The 20,938-nt window shown below is 55.5% G+C and overlaps 1 protein-coding gene across 1 annotated transcript in view; it reads left to right on the forward strand.

Moving 5' to 3' along the window:
- Window positions 1–2,310: 2,310 nt before the first annotated feature.
- The window catches only part of COL6A3 (collagen type VI alpha 3 chain), a 65,893-nt gene continuing 47,265 nt past the window's right edge, over window positions 2,311–20,938 (forward strand). Inside the window, exons 1-4 of the mRNA XM_087819490.1 lie at window positions 2,311–2,507; window positions 12,424–12,540; window positions 13,865–14,482; window positions 19,378–19,980. Coding sequence (XP_087675616.1) covers window positions 12,453–12,540; window positions 13,865–14,482; window positions 19,378–19,980 — 1,309 coding nt within the window. The 5' untranslated portion in view covers window positions 2,311–2,507; window positions 12,424–12,452. The remainder of the gene's footprint in view (window positions 2,508–12,423; window positions 12,541–13,864; window positions 14,483–19,377; window positions 19,981–20,938) is intronic.

Below are 20,938 nucleotides of genomic sequence, written 5' to 3' on the forward strand. Positions count from 1 at the left end.
TTCCCTGCAGGTCCTGGGAGCCAGCGATGGACTCTGGGTTCTGAGCCCAGCTGCCCTGCCCCCCTGCCCCTCAGCTCTGGGGAGGCCGGAGTCTCTTTTATGATTCTGTCTTCCACACTCACCCCGACATCCCCAGGGGAGGCAGCTCCCAGGGCCAAAGGCGATTCTCCCGAAAGGGTGAACCATTAGCTGCTGACACCTGCAGTGGCTGCTGGAGTGGGTGCCCCTGGCCCGGGAAAAGATCTGGGGGAGGCTCCCACTGAGCTTCCCAGTGGCAAAAAGACCAGCCAAAGTAGCAGAAGAATCACCAGTCCCTCTGTCCACCTTCCCCAGGTCCCAGCGGTGCACCTAAGGGAGACCTTATCCCCACCAGGCCTGTGCACGGGAGCCGGGAGGCGGGAGGGGAGCTTGCTCACTGCGCAGAAGGAAAGGAGAGGAGGCGTTGGGACACTTCAACCCAACACGAAAGGAAGACTGGTGGAGAGAGTCTGTGACTGACGAGGTCCCTCAGGCGGCAGGGCAGACCCAGGACCCCGTGCTGACATTCGAGACGGCTTCCCCTGGGACCAGATGGCAGAGAGGAGCTGGACGGTCCAGGGAGGACCCCAAGTCTCAGTAATGAGAGAGAAAACCATAGGAACCAAAACGCTCTCTAGTGAGCACAGGGAGGATCCGCAGGAGGCTTTTCACCGACTGCCGCCAGCCCGCAGAAGTCCCCGGAGCACAGGCCGGGCCGGAGAGGGTCTAAATCACCAGTGGCCAGTTCCAGCTAAATGCTACAGGGCGCGCGCTGCTCTAAATCTTGTTCTCATAATACCAAAGAAGGCATTCTCAGCTACTTAAAAAAAAATAGTTTAAATGACTTTTAGAGAGAGGAAGGGAGAGAGAAAGAAACACCCATGTGAGAGCAGAGCATCGATGTCTGCCTCCTGCACGCCCCCTACTGGGGCTGAGCCCACAGTTCGGCACGTGCCCCGGCCAGGAACCGAACCAGCAACCTTTTGGTGCAGGGAAGGCGTCCAGCCAACTGAGCCACCCGGCCAGGGCTCTCGGTTATTTTAAATGTCGTCTTTCAGCACATCACACAGACAATGTGGTTCCTACTCCATCCACAGGTGATGAACAGGGAACCGCCCCAATCCAGGCGTCCACCTCCGTCCGAGCCTGACCTTCTGCGAGCTGAGCCCGAGGGCGCCCTGGGGCTGTGGGAGGGGTGTGGGCGTGGTCTCTTGGGTGCTGTCTCCCTCGCTCCCTGGACTTGAAGGAGACACTCCATGGAAAGAAGCTCATGATGTCCTTGCTCCCAAACCTGGCTCTGGAAGGATCTCGAAGCCAAAGTAACCTTCAGGTGTCTCTTAACCCTTCACCTTAAGACTTTTCATAGGCGCCATGTGGCAGGGGAGCCGTGGGAAACATGGGAGTGTCTGAGGCCAGGGTTCGGTTCTGAGCTCTGCTACTTAACCCAGGTTTTTCTCATCTGTAAAATGGGACCATAACCTCACCTGGCAGAAAATGACACATATCCACCCACTGCAAAGGGCTTGGGGTGCTGATGTTTGCGGTGAAGGGGAAAGTGTGTCAACGTGTGTGAGCCCCGCAAAGCCCTGTAGAAACGCAAATTCTTTCTCGGGAATTTTCTTGAAACTCTGAGCAAGAGGTCTGCTCTCTGTCCCCTCAGGTGGTCTCAGAATGGGGTCCTAACCCTCACAATCAGAATCATTACATACAGAACTGTAAAAAAAAAAAAAAAAGATGCAGTCCCCTTTCCCTGCCTTTTTACCGGCGAACAGAGCTTCGGTTTGCAGAAAAGCAGGGCGATCGTCCCTGCTGGCCTTACTATTTGAAAGGGGAGGCTCCTAGGAGGCGTCTCAATGCAGAAACTTCAAGAAGAAACGGGGCGGGCGTGGTGAGGGTGGAGGGGGTGCCTGCATTTCCTGTTTGCCTTTCCGATGGGGTTGGGTGTTGGAAAACATGGCAAGAAAACCATGGATACCCACGAAAAAATTCCAAAATTCATTCTCTTTGCGGCTGGGGGCCGGGCCCGAAAGGTGACTAGGAGAAGCGGTGAATTTCTCTTTCAGGAGTTGGGGTTTGCAGGAGCCCAGCTGAACGCTGTCGGGTGAGGACTGTGTTCAGAGGGTGACATCAGCCTCGGAGGGGCCAGGAGCAACAGAGGGAGTCTGGTTTTCATTTACAGTGTGGGGCTGGCCTGCGGTGGGGAGGGGGGAGAGGAGGGGTCGGGGCGGGAGGAGGGGAGGAGCTGAAGGCAGCCCTGACTGTACCCCTGGACCCCGGCCAGTTGCAGCTCGGTCTTCTACCCAAGGCGCTCGCTCAGTCCTCCGTGCTCCAGCCTCCTGCAGGGACCTCGGGGAGCCAGCACTCCACATCCGCTGGGCCCGCTCCTTCTGCAGAAAGAGGGGGAGACTCGGGAGTGGGGAGAACATGCGCCAGGCCCCACAGAGCTGAACACAGAAGCCCAGGGACGTCCCCTCCTCAGGTTGCTCAGGGTGAGTGGACTCCCCTCCGTTGTCCCATCTGTGGAGCTGGTGACCGCTTCCAGGTGGTCTCAGGGTCGCTCCTTAGAGCCGAGTTTTCTTTATAAGTTGCAGGTCTTGGGAAGATTCGGCTGAGTTTTCTTTCTCATGGTGGCCACTAATTTCCCTAACTCGGTGCCCGCGGGGGTACCCGGGCTGCGGCTGAGGCTGCGGGGTGCCTGGCTCTCTGTCTCACGTCCGGGGGCTGTGCGTCTGGGCTCACGAGGTCCTGGCCGCGGTCTCCTCCCTCTGAAGCTCAGGGGAATCTGTTTGTTAGCAGGAGTGTCTTGGGGAGAAGTCAGGAGCTACCTGTGGGCTGCTCCTTGGGGAGGCCTCTCTGAGTCCCCCCAGGTGAGTCAGGCGGGGTTTTCTGCCCAGACCTCATGCTGTCGGGCCGATGGAGCACATCTGTGGCCTTCGGGGGACGCCGGGGGCTTTGGTGTCCAGGCTCAGGGCCAAGCCAAGAGTCAGCCGTTACCATCTGGGCTTCCTCCCCTCAGGAGCCTCTGTTGGAGCCTCTGTCCCCTGGGGTCGCTTAAAGGAGCCGCAGGGTCAGGCGAGGAGAAGGCACTGGGTGTTTGGGCGGCGTGCCCAGTGGATAAGGCAGGGCCCCCGGGGCCACGGACAGCCTGTGCTGCGCGGACAGGGGGCGGGTGCCAAGCTGGAGGCCCAGGCCTGTTCCCTGGCCGGAGGGTGGGGCTTGGTCCTCTGGCCCGGGATGGAAAGTGTTCCCTGACAGTTGCCAGCCTGCTCTGGGGACCCGTTTCAAGGGCTCACTGTGTTGGGAAATCGGTGTGGGTTGAAGCGGGGGCGGGGTCCCGGGAAGGGCCCCTTGGAGCGTTGGGAGTGTAAAAAAAAATCGGCCCTTCCCAGCCTCCCAAGGTGCAGACTGAGAGGCCGGTCTGGACCCCAGGAATGCACTGCTCCGGGCGCAGTGGGAACGCAGAAGTGATGAGAACTGTGGGGTCCCAGGGCTGCAAGGGTGCTCACAGCTCATGTGGTTGGGTTATTCTTGGCCTGGGATCCCCCAGCCTCCCAGGGGACCCATTCTTAACACTTCAAACACTCGAGCAGAGATGGCTTTAAAATCACGTATTCTTTGTTCCTGACCAAAATTAGCTTCAGAACCGGTTGGCTGTGGGACCTCGTTGGAACCTCTGGGTTCTCTGCTGGGCCACAGACAATGGGAGAGGTTCCCGGCGGGAGCCTCTGGGGCGTGGTTCCTGGTTTTGAGGATGAAGACTGGGCGCTTTGAGACACTGAGTTACTCGCCGAGGCCACAGAGCCAGTAGGTGGCCGAGAAGGCGGTAAAATCTGGACCGTTTCAGAAAATCAGGTGGACCCTGAGCTGATTCGCATCTGGATTCAGAATGCGGTGTCGGCCCCGCTCCCCCAGGACACAGGGACCTCCTCCCGTATTCTGTTAAAAGCAATGGGGACGTAGGTGAAGCTCCCTCCGGCCCCACCGATGAGTGGAGAGAAAGTGCTGGACAGGTGAGCCGGCCGCGGGGACGGACACCGGCTCTGTGAGCAGATCCCCTGAGCCGCTTCCCTCGTTCAGGCCACCTCCGGGGCTGGGGCCCAGAAAGATGGGCCCCGCGTTCCGCTTCGGTCTTGCGTGGGCTTGTTGCTGAGGGCGAAGGCAAAGGGGTGGGGAGCTGAGGGGCTTTTGCAGGAGTTCAAGGGCGAAGCGTGGCCACGTGGTCTGGCTGCGCTCTTTGTTGGGACCAGGGCTTTATTCGTGGGTTTCCTGGTCTCATTTCCTGCTCGTGGCAGCGAGAAAAACCACAGGGAGGACTTGGGAGAGGATGCCAGGGCAGGCGGTGGAGGTGGCTGCCCTGCCCTTTTCCAGTCGGGGACCTGAAGGGCGTGGCCGCCCCACCTTCTTGGGAGGTGGCTGGGGAGCCTCTAGAGTGTTAGTCCCTGGCCCTGGCTCTCCCAGTACTTGGGAGGGCGTGTGCCCGGCTCTCCAAGCTTGCAGACCTCAGGCGATTGGATGTATGGGGAATGTTCCAACTTGGATCTTAAGGACATTAAAGAAAAAGTCTTTATTGATGAGAGTACTACAGATGTCCCCTCTTTTCCCCTCCACTGCCCTGTCCGCCGGGTTCCCGCTCCACCCCAGGCCTTCACCCCATGTTGCCGGTGTCCAGGGGTTGTGCACACGTGCACGAAAGTTCTCTGGTTCACCTCTCCCCGGCCCTCCCCTTCCCTCTGAGACCTCTCAGTCTGTTCCCGGCCTCCGTGCCTCCGGTTCTGTTTTATTGATCACACTTTGGGAGCAGAAAAGCACCTTTCTGGGTAGGAGTTGTCTGTTTCCGGCACCTCCCTTTATTTCCAAAGTGTTTAGGATTCACAGTATCTCTTTCTCACATCACAGTGTCTTCTGTGGTTTCATAGCTCAGAGCCTCGCACATCACTGATGATAAAGTGGGAGGAAACCCCTCTGACCGTCAGTGACCACTCTGTGGCTCAGGCCAGGCTCCCCCCGACGCACCTCGGTTTCGGGCGCGGAGGCCGCAGACGCCGCCACCTGAAGCCAGCTTGAGATCACACCTTCCCCCCCGCCCCGTGAAAGTGGGTCGAGTTTCTCCACCGAGGCTCTGTCTCCTCGCTCAGTGTCCAGATGACGGGGTCAAGCGTGGCCCCTACCGGCAGCATGTGCCACCCCCACCTTAACGTGGAATTCCACATTCAGGATTTAAAGTTCACCGCAAGTCACGAATTCTGTAGCATGAGACTGTCTGGCGGGTGGCTCGTGACTTTGGCCAGAAGACTGGCTTCTGTCACTGTTTCCCTCGGGAGGATTTGTTATCTCCTGGAGGAGACGCAGGCGCTGACGGAGATGTCCCCCGTCGGTCCGAATGGGACGCGGCGTCCCGGGCAGCTCTCCCACCGAGGCCCGCGGGCGCGGACCTCTCGGGGTGCCTTAGTCGGGGCCTGTGGGCCGCGAAACACACCCCTGCTGCAGAAATAGGCGACTGAGGCGCAACCTGACATTTGAAACATTTTTGTTAGTAGCTCTCACTAAGCGAATGAAAACCCCCAGTGCTTCAAATCTTAGAGCAGGGGAGCTTTAAAAAGTTCCTGCTAATTCAGGCAGCTTCTAGACATGCTTCCTCTCTTCCTGATGCAAAAATTCCTGAGATAACCCTCCCCCTTCCCAGAAGAGACGCTGCTGCGCCCCTAAACCCGGGCAGTGACGGCCTCACGCTCAGAGGGCGCCCGCGCCCCGACTTACAAAGAGGGCTTCCCCTCGGCAAGCCACCACGCCAGGTCTCGAAAACGCAACTTTTAAGGCCTTCTGGTTTCCCTGGTCTATTTTGGGAAGGGGATGAAATTCTAAGTTACAACTGTTCCTGAAAGTGCAGTTTGGTTTTTCTCCCCTCTAGAGGGCGGGATATCCTGCCGGGCGCCGGAAAAATCTCCAAGCGGCGCTGGAGTCCTTAGGGTGGGGTCCCCGGGCCGCAGGGCGAGGGTGGCAGATGCCCCAACGGAGCTCAGGTGTGAGTGTACTGAGGTGAACCTGAGCCTTGAAACGAGGGATCCTCCACTCTCAGACGATTTCATTACCCGGGCATTAACCAAATAAGAGCTTCTAGAGGAAACGTTCACCTGCGCCTCCTGAGAAAAGTCGGAATTCACAGCGAGGCGCGCGCTTTCACGCCACGCGGCGGCCGGGCGCGGTTCCTGAATTTACAACCGGGTGGGACGTTAAGAGGAACCGACCCAGTCACTCAACTTCTCACCGCCTGCCCTTCGCTAGTTTCTCCTGATAAGCAGCAACTCGTTCGAACATATTTTTAAAAAATGCACACAAACTATAATTATGAATGTCCCATGTAAGATATTTGTTAATAGTAAAAAATAAATCGCCGACTCTCAGGCTTAGGGTCGTTCGCCCGGGATATGCATGGTTAGGGTCCCGAGTTACAGGGCCCGGCTCAGAGAGGAGGGCCCAGCCCTCCCCTTGGCCTCTGTGCTCTCATAGCCGTTCACGTGTAATAAGCCCTGTTTCGCTCCAGGGCAGGGAGCTCTGGGGTCCAGGGAGGGGACGCAAATGACCAAAACGTAGGCCCCTCTCGCTGGTCAGTACATACAACTTCCACTTGGCTCTTTAAAACATCAGAAAACTGCAGCCTTGGGGGGCGCTTTCGCCACACCCTGGACACTCGGGGTGAAGAGACGCTGGATCGGTGGCCTGAGGCCACGGAGCGGGGGCAACGCCAGTGCCCGTCTCCTGGGCACTCCCACCGCTGGCGTGTCCCGTGCACGGACGGCTGGGACCGGGACTGTGGCGGGAGCCCAGGCTCCGGGAGGGCAGTTTTGAGTATCATGTGAAGAGGGACACTTGGTCCCCTGTGGTGGAGCAAAATTTAAGTTTACTTAGCAAAGAGGTAATTGTTGTTTAAAAAAATCTGGAAAGAAAAAGGAGAGAGGGAAAATAAGACGAATATGCGAAGTTCTGCCAAACCCTCTCCCAAAGGCAAATTGTTAGTCTTTCGAAGGGGTCTGGCTGCGCATCGCATAGCGTAATCCTGCGCTTCTCCGGAAAGCTAGGGCTCAGGGAACGCGGAGAAACGGCCTGAGCTGGGGAGGCAGGGGAAGGGCGGTGGGAAGTGTTTCTGTCCCTGAGCCAGCACCGCCCCTGCCCCCCGGCCTGTGCTATACATTCATTTTCAAGGACCCGGAGCATGAAAACTGGCTACTGGAAGGAAGGAAGTGCTCATGGATGGACTGGTTTAATTTCAAAATTAAAAACCGAACAGCAGCTGGAGATGACTCAGGTCTCAGGGGGAGCCGTTCCAGGAAACCGCTTTGTCTCTTCTGGAATCTTCATCAGTCGATTCGGCAGCCCAGGGCCGGCGTCGGGGCTGGAGCCAGCTCAGCTGAGCCCTGGATTGCCCGGGGGCGGAGGTGGGGCCCTCCGCTTCTGGTGGGGGCCGCAGGAAGCCCCTTGCCGGGTGGAGGCCCCTCGCCGGGCCGAGCGAGGGTGACAGATGGACGGACGTGGTCGCAGAGCCCCTGCCTGCGAGAGCTTGGGGCAGTTTGCCGTCTCTTACCCACCACGTAAGCGAGGCTGGGAGACAGTCACTGTCTGCATTTTTCTAGCCTATCCTCTCAGTCCAGAGTTGATGATATTTTATCAGGTGTTTCAACTTAATTTTTTTTAAAATATATTTTTATTGGTTTTTTTTTTTTTTTTTTTTTTTTTTTTTTTTTAGAGAGAGAGGAAGGGAGAGGAAGAGAGAGATAGAAACATCGATGGGCTGCCTCCTGCATGCCTCCTCCTGGGGATCGAGCCCACTACCCGGGCACGTGTCCTGGCCAGGAATCGAACGGGCGACCTCCTGGCGCACAGGACGTCGCTCGAGCAACTGAGCCACGCTGGCCGGGCTCAACTTAATTTTTTAAAGTCTCTATTTTAAATAAGTTTCTCTTCCAGACTTGATCATGACTCAGACCAGAAGACAAACCAAACTGTTTAATGTTCCTTAAACTATGAGGCCATTTTAGCCCCTTGAATAATTCTGCAGTAGGACACCGTGGCTTGGGGGAGGCCAGCGGCCCCAAAGCCAGTGGCCAGGAAAGGAAGCGAGGGGGACAAGCACCGAGCCCTAACCCGGGGCCACCGGCACCCTGTGTCCCGGGGCTGGGATGGAGCCGGTGTTTGTGCCATTTATTTAGCATCTCCTAAGGCGCCCTCTACCTTAGTGCTAACCTGAGCTAGGTTCTGCCTAATGTTCGTAGTCAGCAGTATTAGTGGAGGGAAGGCGTGCCTGGCACCCTCTGGTTCAGGGGGTAAATGTTTTTGACGTTTGCACTGGGTGTCAAGCTTTTCCAACTGCAGCGGAGACGAGACTTTCTGCTTGGTGGTCTTTGTCTCCGACCCTGGGATTATGTCTTCGAATAAATTTCCAGCTACGTGGGCAGCTCCTCCGGGGGTTCTCTGTCTCCCTGATGGGGGAGGGAGCTGACCCCCCCCCCCGTTCAGCCAGCCCTCGTGGCCTCGTGGCCTCGGTCAGGGCCGAGGCTGCCTCCGAGGGGACACCCCGACCCTCGCTCCCTGCGCTGCTCTCTCCCGACACACGGGCTGCTGCCCGGCGATCGCTTTACTTGATTTTACTGGGAAGAGCCGAAGGCTCGAGTCAGCCACTCGCCCACCAAGGTCACCAGCGAGTGGTAGCGAGGCCGGGTCAACACACACGGCATCGGAAGAGTTAAAGTTCTGCCGTCCCAGGAAATGCGCCCAGAGCCTGGGTCGAGCAGATCGCTGTTTACAGATATGAACTTGTCGCTGATATTTCTTATCTGGTGAATGTTCGCAGGACGGAAGCGCGGGCTTCTGATGTGTTTCTTTGAAGGGGTTTTCTCAGGGCTGTTCCCAATCATTGGCTCTTGAGGATCCTGCCAGAGCTCTTTCAAGTGACAGTAATATATGAAACCATGCCCGCCCCCTAACAGATGGACCCAGTGAACCCCTCGTAGCTTCCCCTCTGGGGCCAAGGATGGGGACTCCTTTCCCAGGATTCAGGCAGAAACAGAACATGAGTCAGAAAAAGAGCCCGGCCGGTGGGGCTCAGCCGTTGAGCACTGTCCTGTGCAGCGTAAGGTCACAGGGTCGATTCCTGGTCAAGGCACATGCCAGGGTTTCAGGCTTGACCCCCAGTAGGGGGTGTGCAGGAGGCAGCCGTTTCTCTCTCCCTCTCCTTTCTCTCTCTCTAAAAATCAATAAAAACCCCAAATTATTTAAAAAAAAAAAAAAAAGAAAGAAAGGAGAGAGAAGGAGGGGCCGCTGGCTCGGGACCCTCGGGTTTCCTGAAACGTGACTGTCTGTTCCGCAGCAGGCGGCCCCTCTCTCGCCCCCCCCCCCCCCGACGTCTCTGCGGCTCCCCCTTTAGTCGGGACTGTGAGGAGTTAACAGAAGTCCTAGCATTTGACGCGAGGACCAGGCGCGTTTCAAAGCCAGTTCTCGGAGGAGAGCAAACGACTTCACAATGGGAGCTCGGGACGGTTTAAGCCTCGGCTTCAAAATTGCTTCCTCGTGTGCGTGTGTGCGGCGTCCTTAAGGAAGATTCCAGGCGTGGAAGACAGGGCTGCTTTTGAGTGGGCTTCATGAAAAGCAGGCCCACAGGATTGCAGAACAGCCTGCGGGTGTCTCTGGGCTATGACCGAGCGCAAGGTGGAGCCGAGCGCCGGGCAAAGCGACCTCTGTCATCTGGGGCATCTTTGTAAACGGCGAGTGGAAGCCCCTGAAAGGCCAAGGTTACCTCGGGTCCTTAGGACAAGGAGGCAGAGCAAAAAGAGAGGGGCCACTAATGCAGACTACAGAATAAAACAGCACTGAAGCTCCATTATTAAACCTGCTATCTTTGGACGGAGCCTGGGACACAAAGCAGCTCCGTCCCGCCCAGCCCGGGGGTCTCAGGCAGCCGATTTGTTCCACATTTGAAAGGAGAGCAGTGAACAAATGGGTTCTGTTGACACAGAATCTATGGTTTGTCACCACCAAAGGAGTCTATTTTTACCCCAGGAGACACAGGGAGTTTCCTCCATCTGGGCCCAGTCGGGTGCAGCCTCTTAGGGCTCCCTGGGTTCCCCCGGGGGCTTTGGAAACACAGACTTTTGTGCTGATTCTGGGGAGGGCCCTGGTTCTGTTTGATCCGCGTAGGCCCGGGCCAGTCACTGTGTCTCCCCGGGTTTTAGTTCCCCAGCTATGAGAGGGGGGTGTCCGCAGCCATTGGGTGGTTGGCACGAAATCCCACCTACAGAGGAGCCCAGTAAGTATTCCTGAGGCGATAAGGTTGACATCTTTTAATAATCTAAATAAATAAATAAAAAAATCCTCCAAGAGTTGTTGCCAGGAACTTCAGTTTTGAAAAACTGCAGCTCCGTGACATGGTGAGCAAGAGGCTAGACTTAACTGCAAACAGGAGCTTTAGCAAATACTCGCCACCCCGGCTGGGGGGCCTGCGCCACAGGGCGGCTCCAAAGTGGGAAGATGGCAGGAAAGTGTGTGGAGCGAAGGCGGTTTCCCCATCTGGGAATTCAGCTCCGCCAACCGCGAGTTCGTTAGTCTTCCGCGGAGCCTGGGTAACTCATTAGCTCACAGCCTCTGCGGTCCCTCATTTTCGGAGCTGGAAGAGCTTCTCCCCTGCCCTCCTCTGCCCTCCCCTCTCTTCAATATCTGTATAGATTTTGGAAAAGACGATTCCTGCCCACTGCACATTTTATTCCATTACTTGGTGTCCCAAAGGGAAGCAATTCATTTAGGGGTCGTTCTCTTAAAGATTAACATCTTGGAAATAAAAATCTTTCCATATCATTTTCAACCAATTTAAAATTCATTTTCCTGCCCGGCTGGGCGTGGCTCAGCGGTTGAGCATCGACCTAGGATCCAGGCGATCAGGGTTCGATTCCCGGTCAGGGCACATGCCCGCGTTGCGGGCTCGATCGATGACTCTTTCATCATTGATGTTTCTGTCTCTCTCTCTCCTTCCCCTTTCCTCTCTCTGAAATCAATAAAGATATATTTAAAAAAAAAAAATTCATTTTCTTTAGAAAATAGTTGAAGCAGGAAATGTCTCAGGGAGACGTTACAGATCTCGTCCCTTAACAGTTGTGTGCCTTGGGCGTTACTCTCTGAGCCCCGATTTCTTCTTTATCTGCATGGGGATTAGCAAGGGCCTAGAAAGATGAGAGTATAAGTGGGGTAAATGGTGGCAAGCAGTGCGTGGCACGTAGTAGGTGCCAAATAACTTTGAAGGACATGACATCAGAGCCTGAGGTCGCCAGTGACCCTCCTCTCTAACGTTGGACCACGCCCTGGCCAGGGAACCTCCGACCGGTCTGGGTAAGGGCGAGAGAGTGACTGGTGTCCCGGGACCAGCTCCGTAATTCGTGGGCTTAGTGCAAGATGGAAACGAAGGGCCCTTGTTGGAAAGTTATTTAGAATTTCAAGGCAGCATTAAACCAAGCACGGGGCCCCTTTGCACATGGGGCCTTATGGGACTACACGGGGCTCATGCTCACGGCCCAGGAAAAAGTCCGGAGGAGCCAGAGCCTCCGACAAAGGGGCAGAGGAAGAGGTGCCGTCCCTGGCAAGGGGACATGAGCTGGGCCAGCTCCCTGGAGGGGTCTCGGCAGGAGTCCCGGCTCTGGAGCTGATGTCATTGGGCTGGGGACAGGAGGGTGAAGAAGCGGAGAGGAAGGTTTGGTGCAGGAGGGGGTGCTTTCTGGCTTGGGGGGGAGGGGGTTATGTTGCCAGGAAAAGGCCTGGGGACACAGGCTACTGAGCCCATCTGCACATGAGTTCGGGGGAGGTCCTGTTTGCAGCCCCAGGCTGGTGGTGGTACGAGGACCCCGCAGCACGGTGGTCAGCCCCCAGGTCTGGCCCCCAGCCCGGCTGAGGCAATAGCCCTGGGCCCGCTCCATTCTGTGGCTGGAGGTGGGCACGTGGCGGGATTTGCTGGAGGAAAAGCGCTAAATGTTAGCAGAAGGGGGAAGGCTGGGAGTGGGCCCAGCGCCGTGGTCGGGTTTGCAGGCCCTGTGGCCTGGGGAAGTCCCTCCCCGCCACGGACTGGGTCTGTCCGCTGGGCTTGCTCTCAGGGGATTCGCACAGTCGAGCTGCGTGTCCCCAGCCCACCTCCTCTGAGCCCGTGGGCGCCTTTCTCCCCGCTCTCCCGTCTGCCTGCCTGCATTTGAGAGCGAACAGGATTAGTGGCCTGGTTTTTAGCTATGGCCAGAGTAATGCAACCACTAGACCCAGAGTCTCCTTTACGCGCTCAGTCAAAGCCATTTTCATAAGAGGGACGCGCCCCTAATGGCGGGGGGGGGGGGTGACCTGAGAGCCCCGGCTGCTCACCGCCCGCCCCGCTCTCTCTTCCAGGTTCACAGTGGTGCTTAGACGGACTCGCGATGAGGAAGCACCGGCACCTGCCCCTCGCGGCCGTCTTCGGCCTCCTGCTCTCGGGCTTTGCCGTCACTCGCGCCCAGCAACAAGCAGGTAAGATGCAGAGCTGTCTCCCGAGGCTGCCGGGAGAGGAACAGGTTCCCCGAGCTCAGGCCCGGGCGCCGAGCGGGCCGTGGAGCTTAGAGACGCCCGGGGGGCCAGCGAAGCGAGCACCGGGGAGCGTGTGTGTAGATTAGACCCATCGGACCCCGCCCAGGGGGCGCTGGCTTTCACCAGCGCTCGGGGCCGACGCCTTGGCGTTGGTTCGCAAGTGGTTGGTTTCCACACTCAGTGTGAGCTGTTGAGAGTCAACATTGTTTTCCTTGGAAACAAACCCAAAGGGTAGCACCTCTCTCTACAGAGCTGGGCCCAGAAACACCTGTCGCCTGGAATCATCAAATCCTTTAAAAATCAGTTTCCTCAAACTGTTTTAAAAACTCGATCCGAATGAACCCGATTGAGAATTTCTTGCAGAGTTTGAGAAAACCGAGAATTGCTTCATGCACGGTGAGCTCGGAGAATGGCAGGGTCTCCCCTCCTCTGCCGAGAGCGCCGAGCCTCTGACGGGATCCTCTCACCAGGCCCGCTAGGGGTTCGGTGGCCATTGGTAGGGCATCGGGTCAGCCCGAGGTAAGTAGAGGCCAGGGCCCTGCTGTGGTCAGCCAGCCCAGCCTCCGCTGCAGAGGGGCCGTCCCCCCTCCTCAGCCTCCTGCTCCCCTCCCGAGGGCCCGCTGGACTCATCTTTAAAAGAGACATTATCCCCAACACCCACGGAGGCTTTTCTGGCCCTAAAAAAAAAAATGTAGTAAGTTGTTAAGGCCCCTTTCTTCTAAAAAGTCTGAGAAACATGAGACTTCACCTTTGTCTACAGTAACACAAGTCACCGTCACTTAGGGGAGACTTATTTATTATATGCATTTTTCTCGAAATGACCCAACGCTCTGGAGGCTGGTTAATGTAGGACGGCGGCAGTTTTCACTGTTCCTTCCCATCAAGGCCCCGTTTCAGATCCCAAAACTGAAGGGTGAATTTATAGAGCGATGGTTGCTCCTCTGAGTCAGGCGATCCTTCCTGTCTGGTCAGGTGGGTTTATGGCTCAAAGTGCCACAGAAATCGTGCCTGAGTTAAAAGACACCCCAGGGGCTGTTTCCCCCCATCCTGGAGCCTGCCCTGTAGCAGTTTGGACCCAGGGCCAATGACTGGGCACCGCGGCCTTTGAGCCCGCGGTCCAGGCCCCCGCCCCTCAGGTAAGTGCGCCCGCCCGCCTGCGAGGCCGGCCAGGTGTGGGCGTTTAGCGAGCTCTTAGGACAGACGGAGCTAGTTTAGGAAGCAACCGCTTGAGCAGGAGAGACGCCTAAACCCCTGTCTTTTTTTAAAGATGTCAAAAACGGTGCCGCGGCCGATATAATCTTTCTAGTGGATTCCTCTTGGCGCTTTGGGAAGGAGCGTTTCCAACTCGTGCGAGAGTTTCTCTATGATGTTGTAAAGTCTTTAGCTGTGGGCGAGAATGAATTCCGTTTTGCCCTGGCCAAGTTCGACGGCAGCCCGCAAACCGAGTTCCTGTTGAATACGTACCGTTCCAAACAAGAGGTCCTGTCCCATATTTCCAACCTGTCCTATTCCGGGGGAAGCAACCAGACCGCAGCGGGATTAGAGTACATAACGCAGGACCACCTCGCTGAGGCGGCCGGGAGCCGGGCCGCGGCCGGAGTCCCCCAGGTGATCATAGCGTTAACCGCTGGACACGCGGACCGCCGCCTCGCTCTGCCCCCGGCGGGGCTTAAGTCTGCTGACCTTAACGTGTTTGCAATTGGACTTGAGGATGCTGACGAAGGCACCTTAAAAGAAATAGCAAGCGAGCCGTTCGATATGCATGTTTTCAACCTAGAGAATTTCACCTCCCTCCATGACATGGTAGGAAGCTTAGTGTCCTGTGTGCGTTCGTCCGTGGCCCTGGCAGGGGCCGGAGGCACAGACACCCTTAAAGACATCACAGGTAACGGCAACGCCGCCCAGCTGCTGCCCGCCTGGCTGATTTTTTTTGTTGTTTTTTTTTTGAGATAAGCTTGGCTCCTGCTGGCATTAAAGCTACTCTGTGGCTAAACCTCGGTGGGTGGATCAAGGAGGAGATGACCATTCTCAGGTTTAAAAACAAAGGTTTCAATATCCTTCCGAGACAGAGCACCCACCCCACCCGAGAGGACTTTTTGTTGTTATTGCTAATTCTTACCCGAGGATATTTTCTCGCTGATTTTTGAGAGAGAGTGGGAGGGAGGGAGGGGAAGAGAGGGAGAGAGAGAGAAACATCGATGCGAGGGAGACACATGGGTTGGTTGCCTCCTGTACACGCCTTGGGGATTGAACCCGCAACCCAGGTACATGCCCTTGACCGGGAATCGAACCCACGACCCCCTCGGTGCACAGGCCGACGCTCTGACCGCTGAGCGGCACTGGCCAGGGCCTGAGAGGACATTTTTTGAAACAATTAAATTTTAACTCAAAACCCACACCCCACAGAAGGTCCTTCTATGGTCCTTAGAAAAGAAGGCCTGGGCGCGGCCACGTGTGAGGGGAACAGAGGGGCCGTCTCCTTCGGGGACGCTCTGCGTGGCAAAGAGCAGGGATGGAGGGCGGGCATCTGCTTCGGGTCCAGTGGGCTACCAAGAGAGCTCCTCTCTGTTGCTCGATGGAACTTCTTCCAGAGAACTGATGGAGCTAGAATCGTAAGAAAGCTTAGCTATGATCCGGTCCAAGTCTGCCTGGAGGAAATTGAGTCCTGGCAGGTAAGTGACATGCAGCTAGGGAGGGTCAGGCCTCTGGGTCGGGTCTCCGCGCAGGCCCATGCCACAGAACCACAGCTGTGCCGCAGAGGCTCTCCTGGCTCCAATGCCCGTCAGTGCCGCTCCGGGAGCGCTGATGGTGAAGACAGGACACGGACAGGGTCTTGCGTGGTGACGTGTGCGGAGCAAACTGGCTGGCGGGATATTTAACCAAACCCGTGGGCTCTCCCTCCAGCCCTGAGTGCCTGGAAGAACCACAGGGAGGAACTGGACAAGTAAGATGTCAAATGCACTGTTCGCAGCAATTTGGCCAATGCCCACGGCCTGGCTTCCTCCCCAGTGACGGGCAGGGTGGAGGGAACTAGTCCACGAAGGCAACTGACACGGGAAACACGGGCAGAGGCTGCAGGGGGCACTGAGGGCCTCGGGGGGCAGACGAGCTCCAGGAGGACAGACGCTCGTCCTCCGAGGTGGAGGGAAGGAAGGAGAAAGGAAGCAGGGGGACCAGGTGTCAGCAGGAAGGAGCCAGCTGTCCCGGGCAGGCGGAGCTCGCTCACGAGAAGGGCTATAGAGCCAACCAACCCCGAGGTGTTTCACAAGGTTGTTCATAGATTGGTTCCCCCAAAGGCCCCCCACGATGGTTCCCTTTCCGCTTTGGTGGGGTGACAGGGCTAATGCCCTACCCGCGGTCCACGCCTAACAGAGAGGAGCGAGTGACAGGCTGGATTGTTCATATTTAGCACTAACCAGCGTCCCCTCCTTTGAATGACACCTCTGGTTAGTGCCGATCCTGCCAGATTCCAGGGAAAGAACGGGGGGCCCTCGGAGGACCCCAATCCAAACACTCCAGGTTACAAAGAAATGCCAAGAGGGTGTTTCTACTGACCCATTTCCTACAACAGCCTCAGGCCAGCGATTCACTGAGCATCGCATTTCTGCACATGGGGGTAACTAATTCACGTCAGAAGCAGAGAAGGGGACCTGTAGCGAGATGGGACATCTTTTCTTTACTGACGTTTTGGCCAAATCGGGAAGAAGGGCGGCCGAGTCCGCCTTGTTGTTTAATTGTTCTGTACTGAACAGGTCATTAGGATACAGGGGCCGAGGGAGCCTATCAGCACAGGGTGTTCCCACGCTCACGACAAAACCTTTGTTTTTATGCCGAGAAAGCATCTCTGTCTTCTAGTGTCCAAGCCGCTAGAGCACCAGGGGGGCCTGTTAATCCATCTCTGTCATCATCTCTAATTAACTTCACTCTGCAACTCCTCCAGGGTCGTGTCCCACTGCATGTTCCACAGAAAAAAATGAGATGATAATAATAATAATAATTCTCTAATAATAATATCGTCCGGGGAAAGGTGCTCAGATAGGAACCATTACAGAGACGTCTCATGAGTTAGGGCAGCTTCTCCCCGTTACCTGTCCTCCAGGTAACTCTGCCCCATGAATACGTAAACGTGTCAAGTGTTCATGATCGCCACTGTTCTAAATGAACTCCCCTTGAGCAATCCCTGAAAGCTGTGTTTTTAAAAATCCCCTTTATAAGAGGATGTGAGACACAAACGCTTTACCCTAAAGCGCAACAAGCTAAAGGTAAACTATATTCAGTGAGGATTCCAGCTTTCTCTTCTCTGCAAAATATAGAGATTTCAAGAACTCAGGAAACCCATCGACCATTTCGTATTTGCATAGGAAATGCAAATGTGATTTTTAAATTTACCTTAAAAAAAAAAAAGGGGGGGGAAGCGCCCTGTGAGCTAAGGAAGGCATTGCGCCCACAGCCGTGTGCTCGGGAAGCAGTGTTTCCAGCGGTGTGGAAGGAGCCCATGGTTTTTCCACGGACATTGCAAAACTTTTCCATAGAAAAATGCCACGGAGGGTGTGAGCCGTGAGCCACAGAGACAGCAAAGCAGGGTCCCGGCTTTCCCTGTAGGTAGCTCTGATTCCCCTTCGAGTTCCCACGGGTCACTGGGGCCCTTGCCAGACGCAAGAACCCGTCGGTGGCTCTCGTGTCTTCCCGAGGCCTCGGCTCTCCTGGGTAACACAGCATGCCCGCGTGCGTCCCACCGTGTGTGCGTAAGACAACAAGGTTGTTTGTTCGGTGATGACAAATTATCCAACATTTTTCTATGACCTGCAGCTGTTCAGCCTTTGAGAATAGAAATGGCAAAGGGCTTTCCCCCAGGGGTTCATCGATCTTATTTATACTATTGTAAATGGCAATAAAAATAAGTAAGGAATTAGTAAGGAGCGTGTCCTCTTGCGATATTTTCTAGTATTGACCGTGGGATCTTCATTTTTTTAGATGTCTCACTGTGCCACGTATGTGGCCAACCTGCCCGGTCCCTCGAGTCCTTGGCTTCGGCCTGAGAAAGGCTGAGGGATTCCTGGCGGTGGGCAGGCCCTCGCGCCGCGGGATGTGAGCTACGCGGTCACACTGCGGCCCCGCCCTCCCACATCCTTCAGGAATCCCAAGTTTTGGCTAAAGAGTGTGGAATGCTTTGGCATTCTTAGCAAAGGCCCCGTCTTATTTAATTCTTTTATGTCGCAATTACTAAAAATGCAAGATCTTAACTACTCTGGTGAAAATTTGCTCATTAGACCTTATATTTCCAAGTTAATCGTATAAGATCTTGTAAGATATTTCCAAGTTAACGTCTTTCCCTATGCCAGGAATTCATCTGCAAAGGTGTTGTCAGGGGTTGTGTGTATTTGAGGGAAAAAAAGAGAGAAATTCTGATTCGAGCAATCCCTGGCTTAGCTGATGCAACAAGAGAGCTTGGGAGAGAACGTAATTCCGCTGCAGCAAAACTTTTCAGTTTCACACGACAAGATGTGTGTCCTGTTTCTGCAGCGAGAGTAAAAGCAATCCTGTTGGCGCAAAGAAAAATAATTTTAAATATAAAATATTCACTGTCATTAAAAAGATTAGAATGAATGGTCTTATATATATTATAATTATACCCAAAACATAGTTTCCTAAAATCTCAGAATATAAATATCATATATGTTCACCCTGAAATCTCTTCCTGTTCTACCATGCGCTTGAGTCATTAAACAAACACTTTTTGGGATAATTTTGTTTTTCCTATAGTTTAGCTCAGTCTGATTTCCATGTTCCAGCTGAGCCTTTGAAATATCCTACTCAGGTCTGTAGATTTATCGGTTGCTCAGTGCTTCTATGAAATCCCCATTTTTACAACCCAGAGCCCATTCTGACGAAGGGTTTATCGGGCACGCAGGGTCCCACCGGGCGAGCGGTTCAGGGCGTCATAGAAACAAGGTTGGATAATTGTGTCATGACTGGTTCCATATCACTCTGCCTAACGGTGTTCTGCATCCCGCGACTGGTGACAGAGGCAACAGCCAAGCCCACGGGCGCCGCTTCCCCCAGCCCCACACGGGCGTTTCGCGCAACTCGTCAAACCCCAATTCCACCCGCGTGTTTTTAAAACTAAAATTTGCGGTGAAAGCTTGGGGTCTTCCTTTCAAATAAACCAAGTTGCATGTGTGCAGCCACCTTGGCTTTTAAAGGAAAAAAAAAGAAAGAAAAAAGGAATCAAGGAATCAAGGAATCAAGTGCTTAAGGTGCTGGGGAGATGAGCCGCCAGGCCCCGAATCGGACATTCTGTTTGTAGCTGTGGATTTGGACAACGAAAATTCTTATAATGACTTGAGGACAATAAAAGAAATGTCCCAAGATGAGGGCTCATCTCCGGGCCTTGTCCATGCCGTCCTTCATCTCCTGTGGGGGATGGTCGCGCACAATTGCACCAAACCGCACCGCCCCCCAAATTTGGTAGAACTTTCTAGAACACGTGCCCCGCATTCTCGCTTGCAGAAAAGCAAATACGACCCTACGCAGACGGCACACGTGAAAATGTGCTGCGAGGGCCCCCGGGTTACCCGTCGCTGCTGAGAGGTTGCCTCTAACCCGTCCGGAATGCAGAACGGAAAGAGAACCCCACGTTCCCTAATCACCAATGTGTTTTCATTTGTCTGTATTTCGTGTTTCTTGTCGGTCTCCAAAGAAACATGTGAGAACGCTGAACACCGCATGTGGTCACTTGTCCTAACGCTTTCACGTTTTTTGCATTTCTCTCTTTTCAAGCACAAGACTCTGCTGACATAATTTTCCTTATTGACGGATCAGACAGCACGGGACGTGTCCATTTCTCAGTCATTCGCGACTTCCTTGTCCATCTCCTTGAGAGGCTGTCAGTCGGAGCTGAGCAGATCCGAGTGGGGGTGGTCCAGTATAGCGAGGAGCCCAGGACAATGTTCTCCTTGGACACCTACCCCACCAAGGCGCAGGTCCTGGATGCCGTCAAGGCCCTGGGGTTCCTGGGCGGGGAGCTGGCCAACGTCGGCTACGCCCTCGATTTCGTGGTAGAGAATCATTTCACCCAGGCGGGGGGCAGCCGCGCGGACCAAGGGGTTCCCCAGGTGCTGGTCCTCATAAGTGCCGGGCCCTCTAGTGACGAGATCCACGACGGGGTGGTGGCGCTGAAGCAGGCTAGCGTGTTCTCCTTTGCCCTCGGAGCCCAGGCCGCCCCCCGGGCGGAGCTTCAGCACATAGCCACCAATGAGAACCTGGTGTTCACGGCCCCGGAATTCAGTAGCTTTGGGGACCTCCAGGACCAGTTACTGTCCTACATTGTGGGCGTGGCCCAAAGGCTCATTGTCTTACAGCCGCCAACCATTGTCACACAAGGTACGTACGCTCTTCTCGCCATCCGGGGGGGAGGGGGGGCGGGGTGTTTGGTGTGTTGGTTTTTCGGTGGAAGGCAGGCGGGCACCTCACAGGATGGTTCGCCCCGGGAGGACCTGTAAGTACCGCAGCCGAGCCCCCTCCGGGTGAGCTGGCTCTTGGAGGTCACGTGAGGGATGGTGTGGTTCCCGCAAAACCGCAGGTGCGTGCGTGAGTGGGGAGCTCTTGTCAGACCTGAGCTGTTGAGGCCGATTCAACGGACCTGCTGCTCTGAGATGTCAAATGTCCCCGTGTCATCTCCTTGCATGCATCACGCTGGAGATGATCTCAGGGGCTCACTGCAGTCCCCAGGGGACTGGCACTGACCTCTGAGAGCCAGCTTGCTAGAGGTGTGCTCACAGGCACGCGAGGGCCCTCTCCCCAAAGTCCTCTGCGTGCCGGGTGTTGGGAGGTGAGCCTCTGTAGGTAACACACAGCACAGCCCCCGCCTGGTGCAATATTTAGGACAGATTTTCCCCTGGGCCTGGCGAGTACAGGAGTCATTCTTCTGAGGAGAGAGGCTATGACACACTCTCAAGTGAGGGTCTTTGGCAAAAAGCCCAGTCGCAGTCATTTAAAAAATATAGAACCAATCAAGTCCCATAAATATACATGTAACAGCTGTGGGAGATGGGGCACGATTTCAAAGTTTAAATGAGACCACAGCGGTGCCTGGTGCGTGGCAGCTAAGGACCGGGCAGGCACAGGGGTTCCACGTGGCGTGGGCTGGGAGCCGTCTGGCCCTCAGAGACCTGTTACCAGCAGTGCCGGGCATGTTGCCGGACGGGACATCACATCCTGAAGATTCTCTCAGTGTTTCCAGTTGTCTCTCTGATGGGAATGCAACCCACTAAGGGCTTGCACACTTTGGGAAAGACCCCAGGACCCCCACAGGTTTTGTAGATGCTGCCGAAGGGCGAGC

Source organism: Miniopterus natalensis, chromosome 8, assembly GCF_054644295.1.
Source record: "Miniopterus natalensis isolate mMinNat1 chromosome 8, mMinNat1.hap1, whole genome shotgun sequence".
Classification (NCBI taxonomy): domain Eukaryota; kingdom Metazoa; phylum Chordata; class Mammalia; order Chiroptera; family Miniopteridae; genus Miniopterus; species Miniopterus natalensis.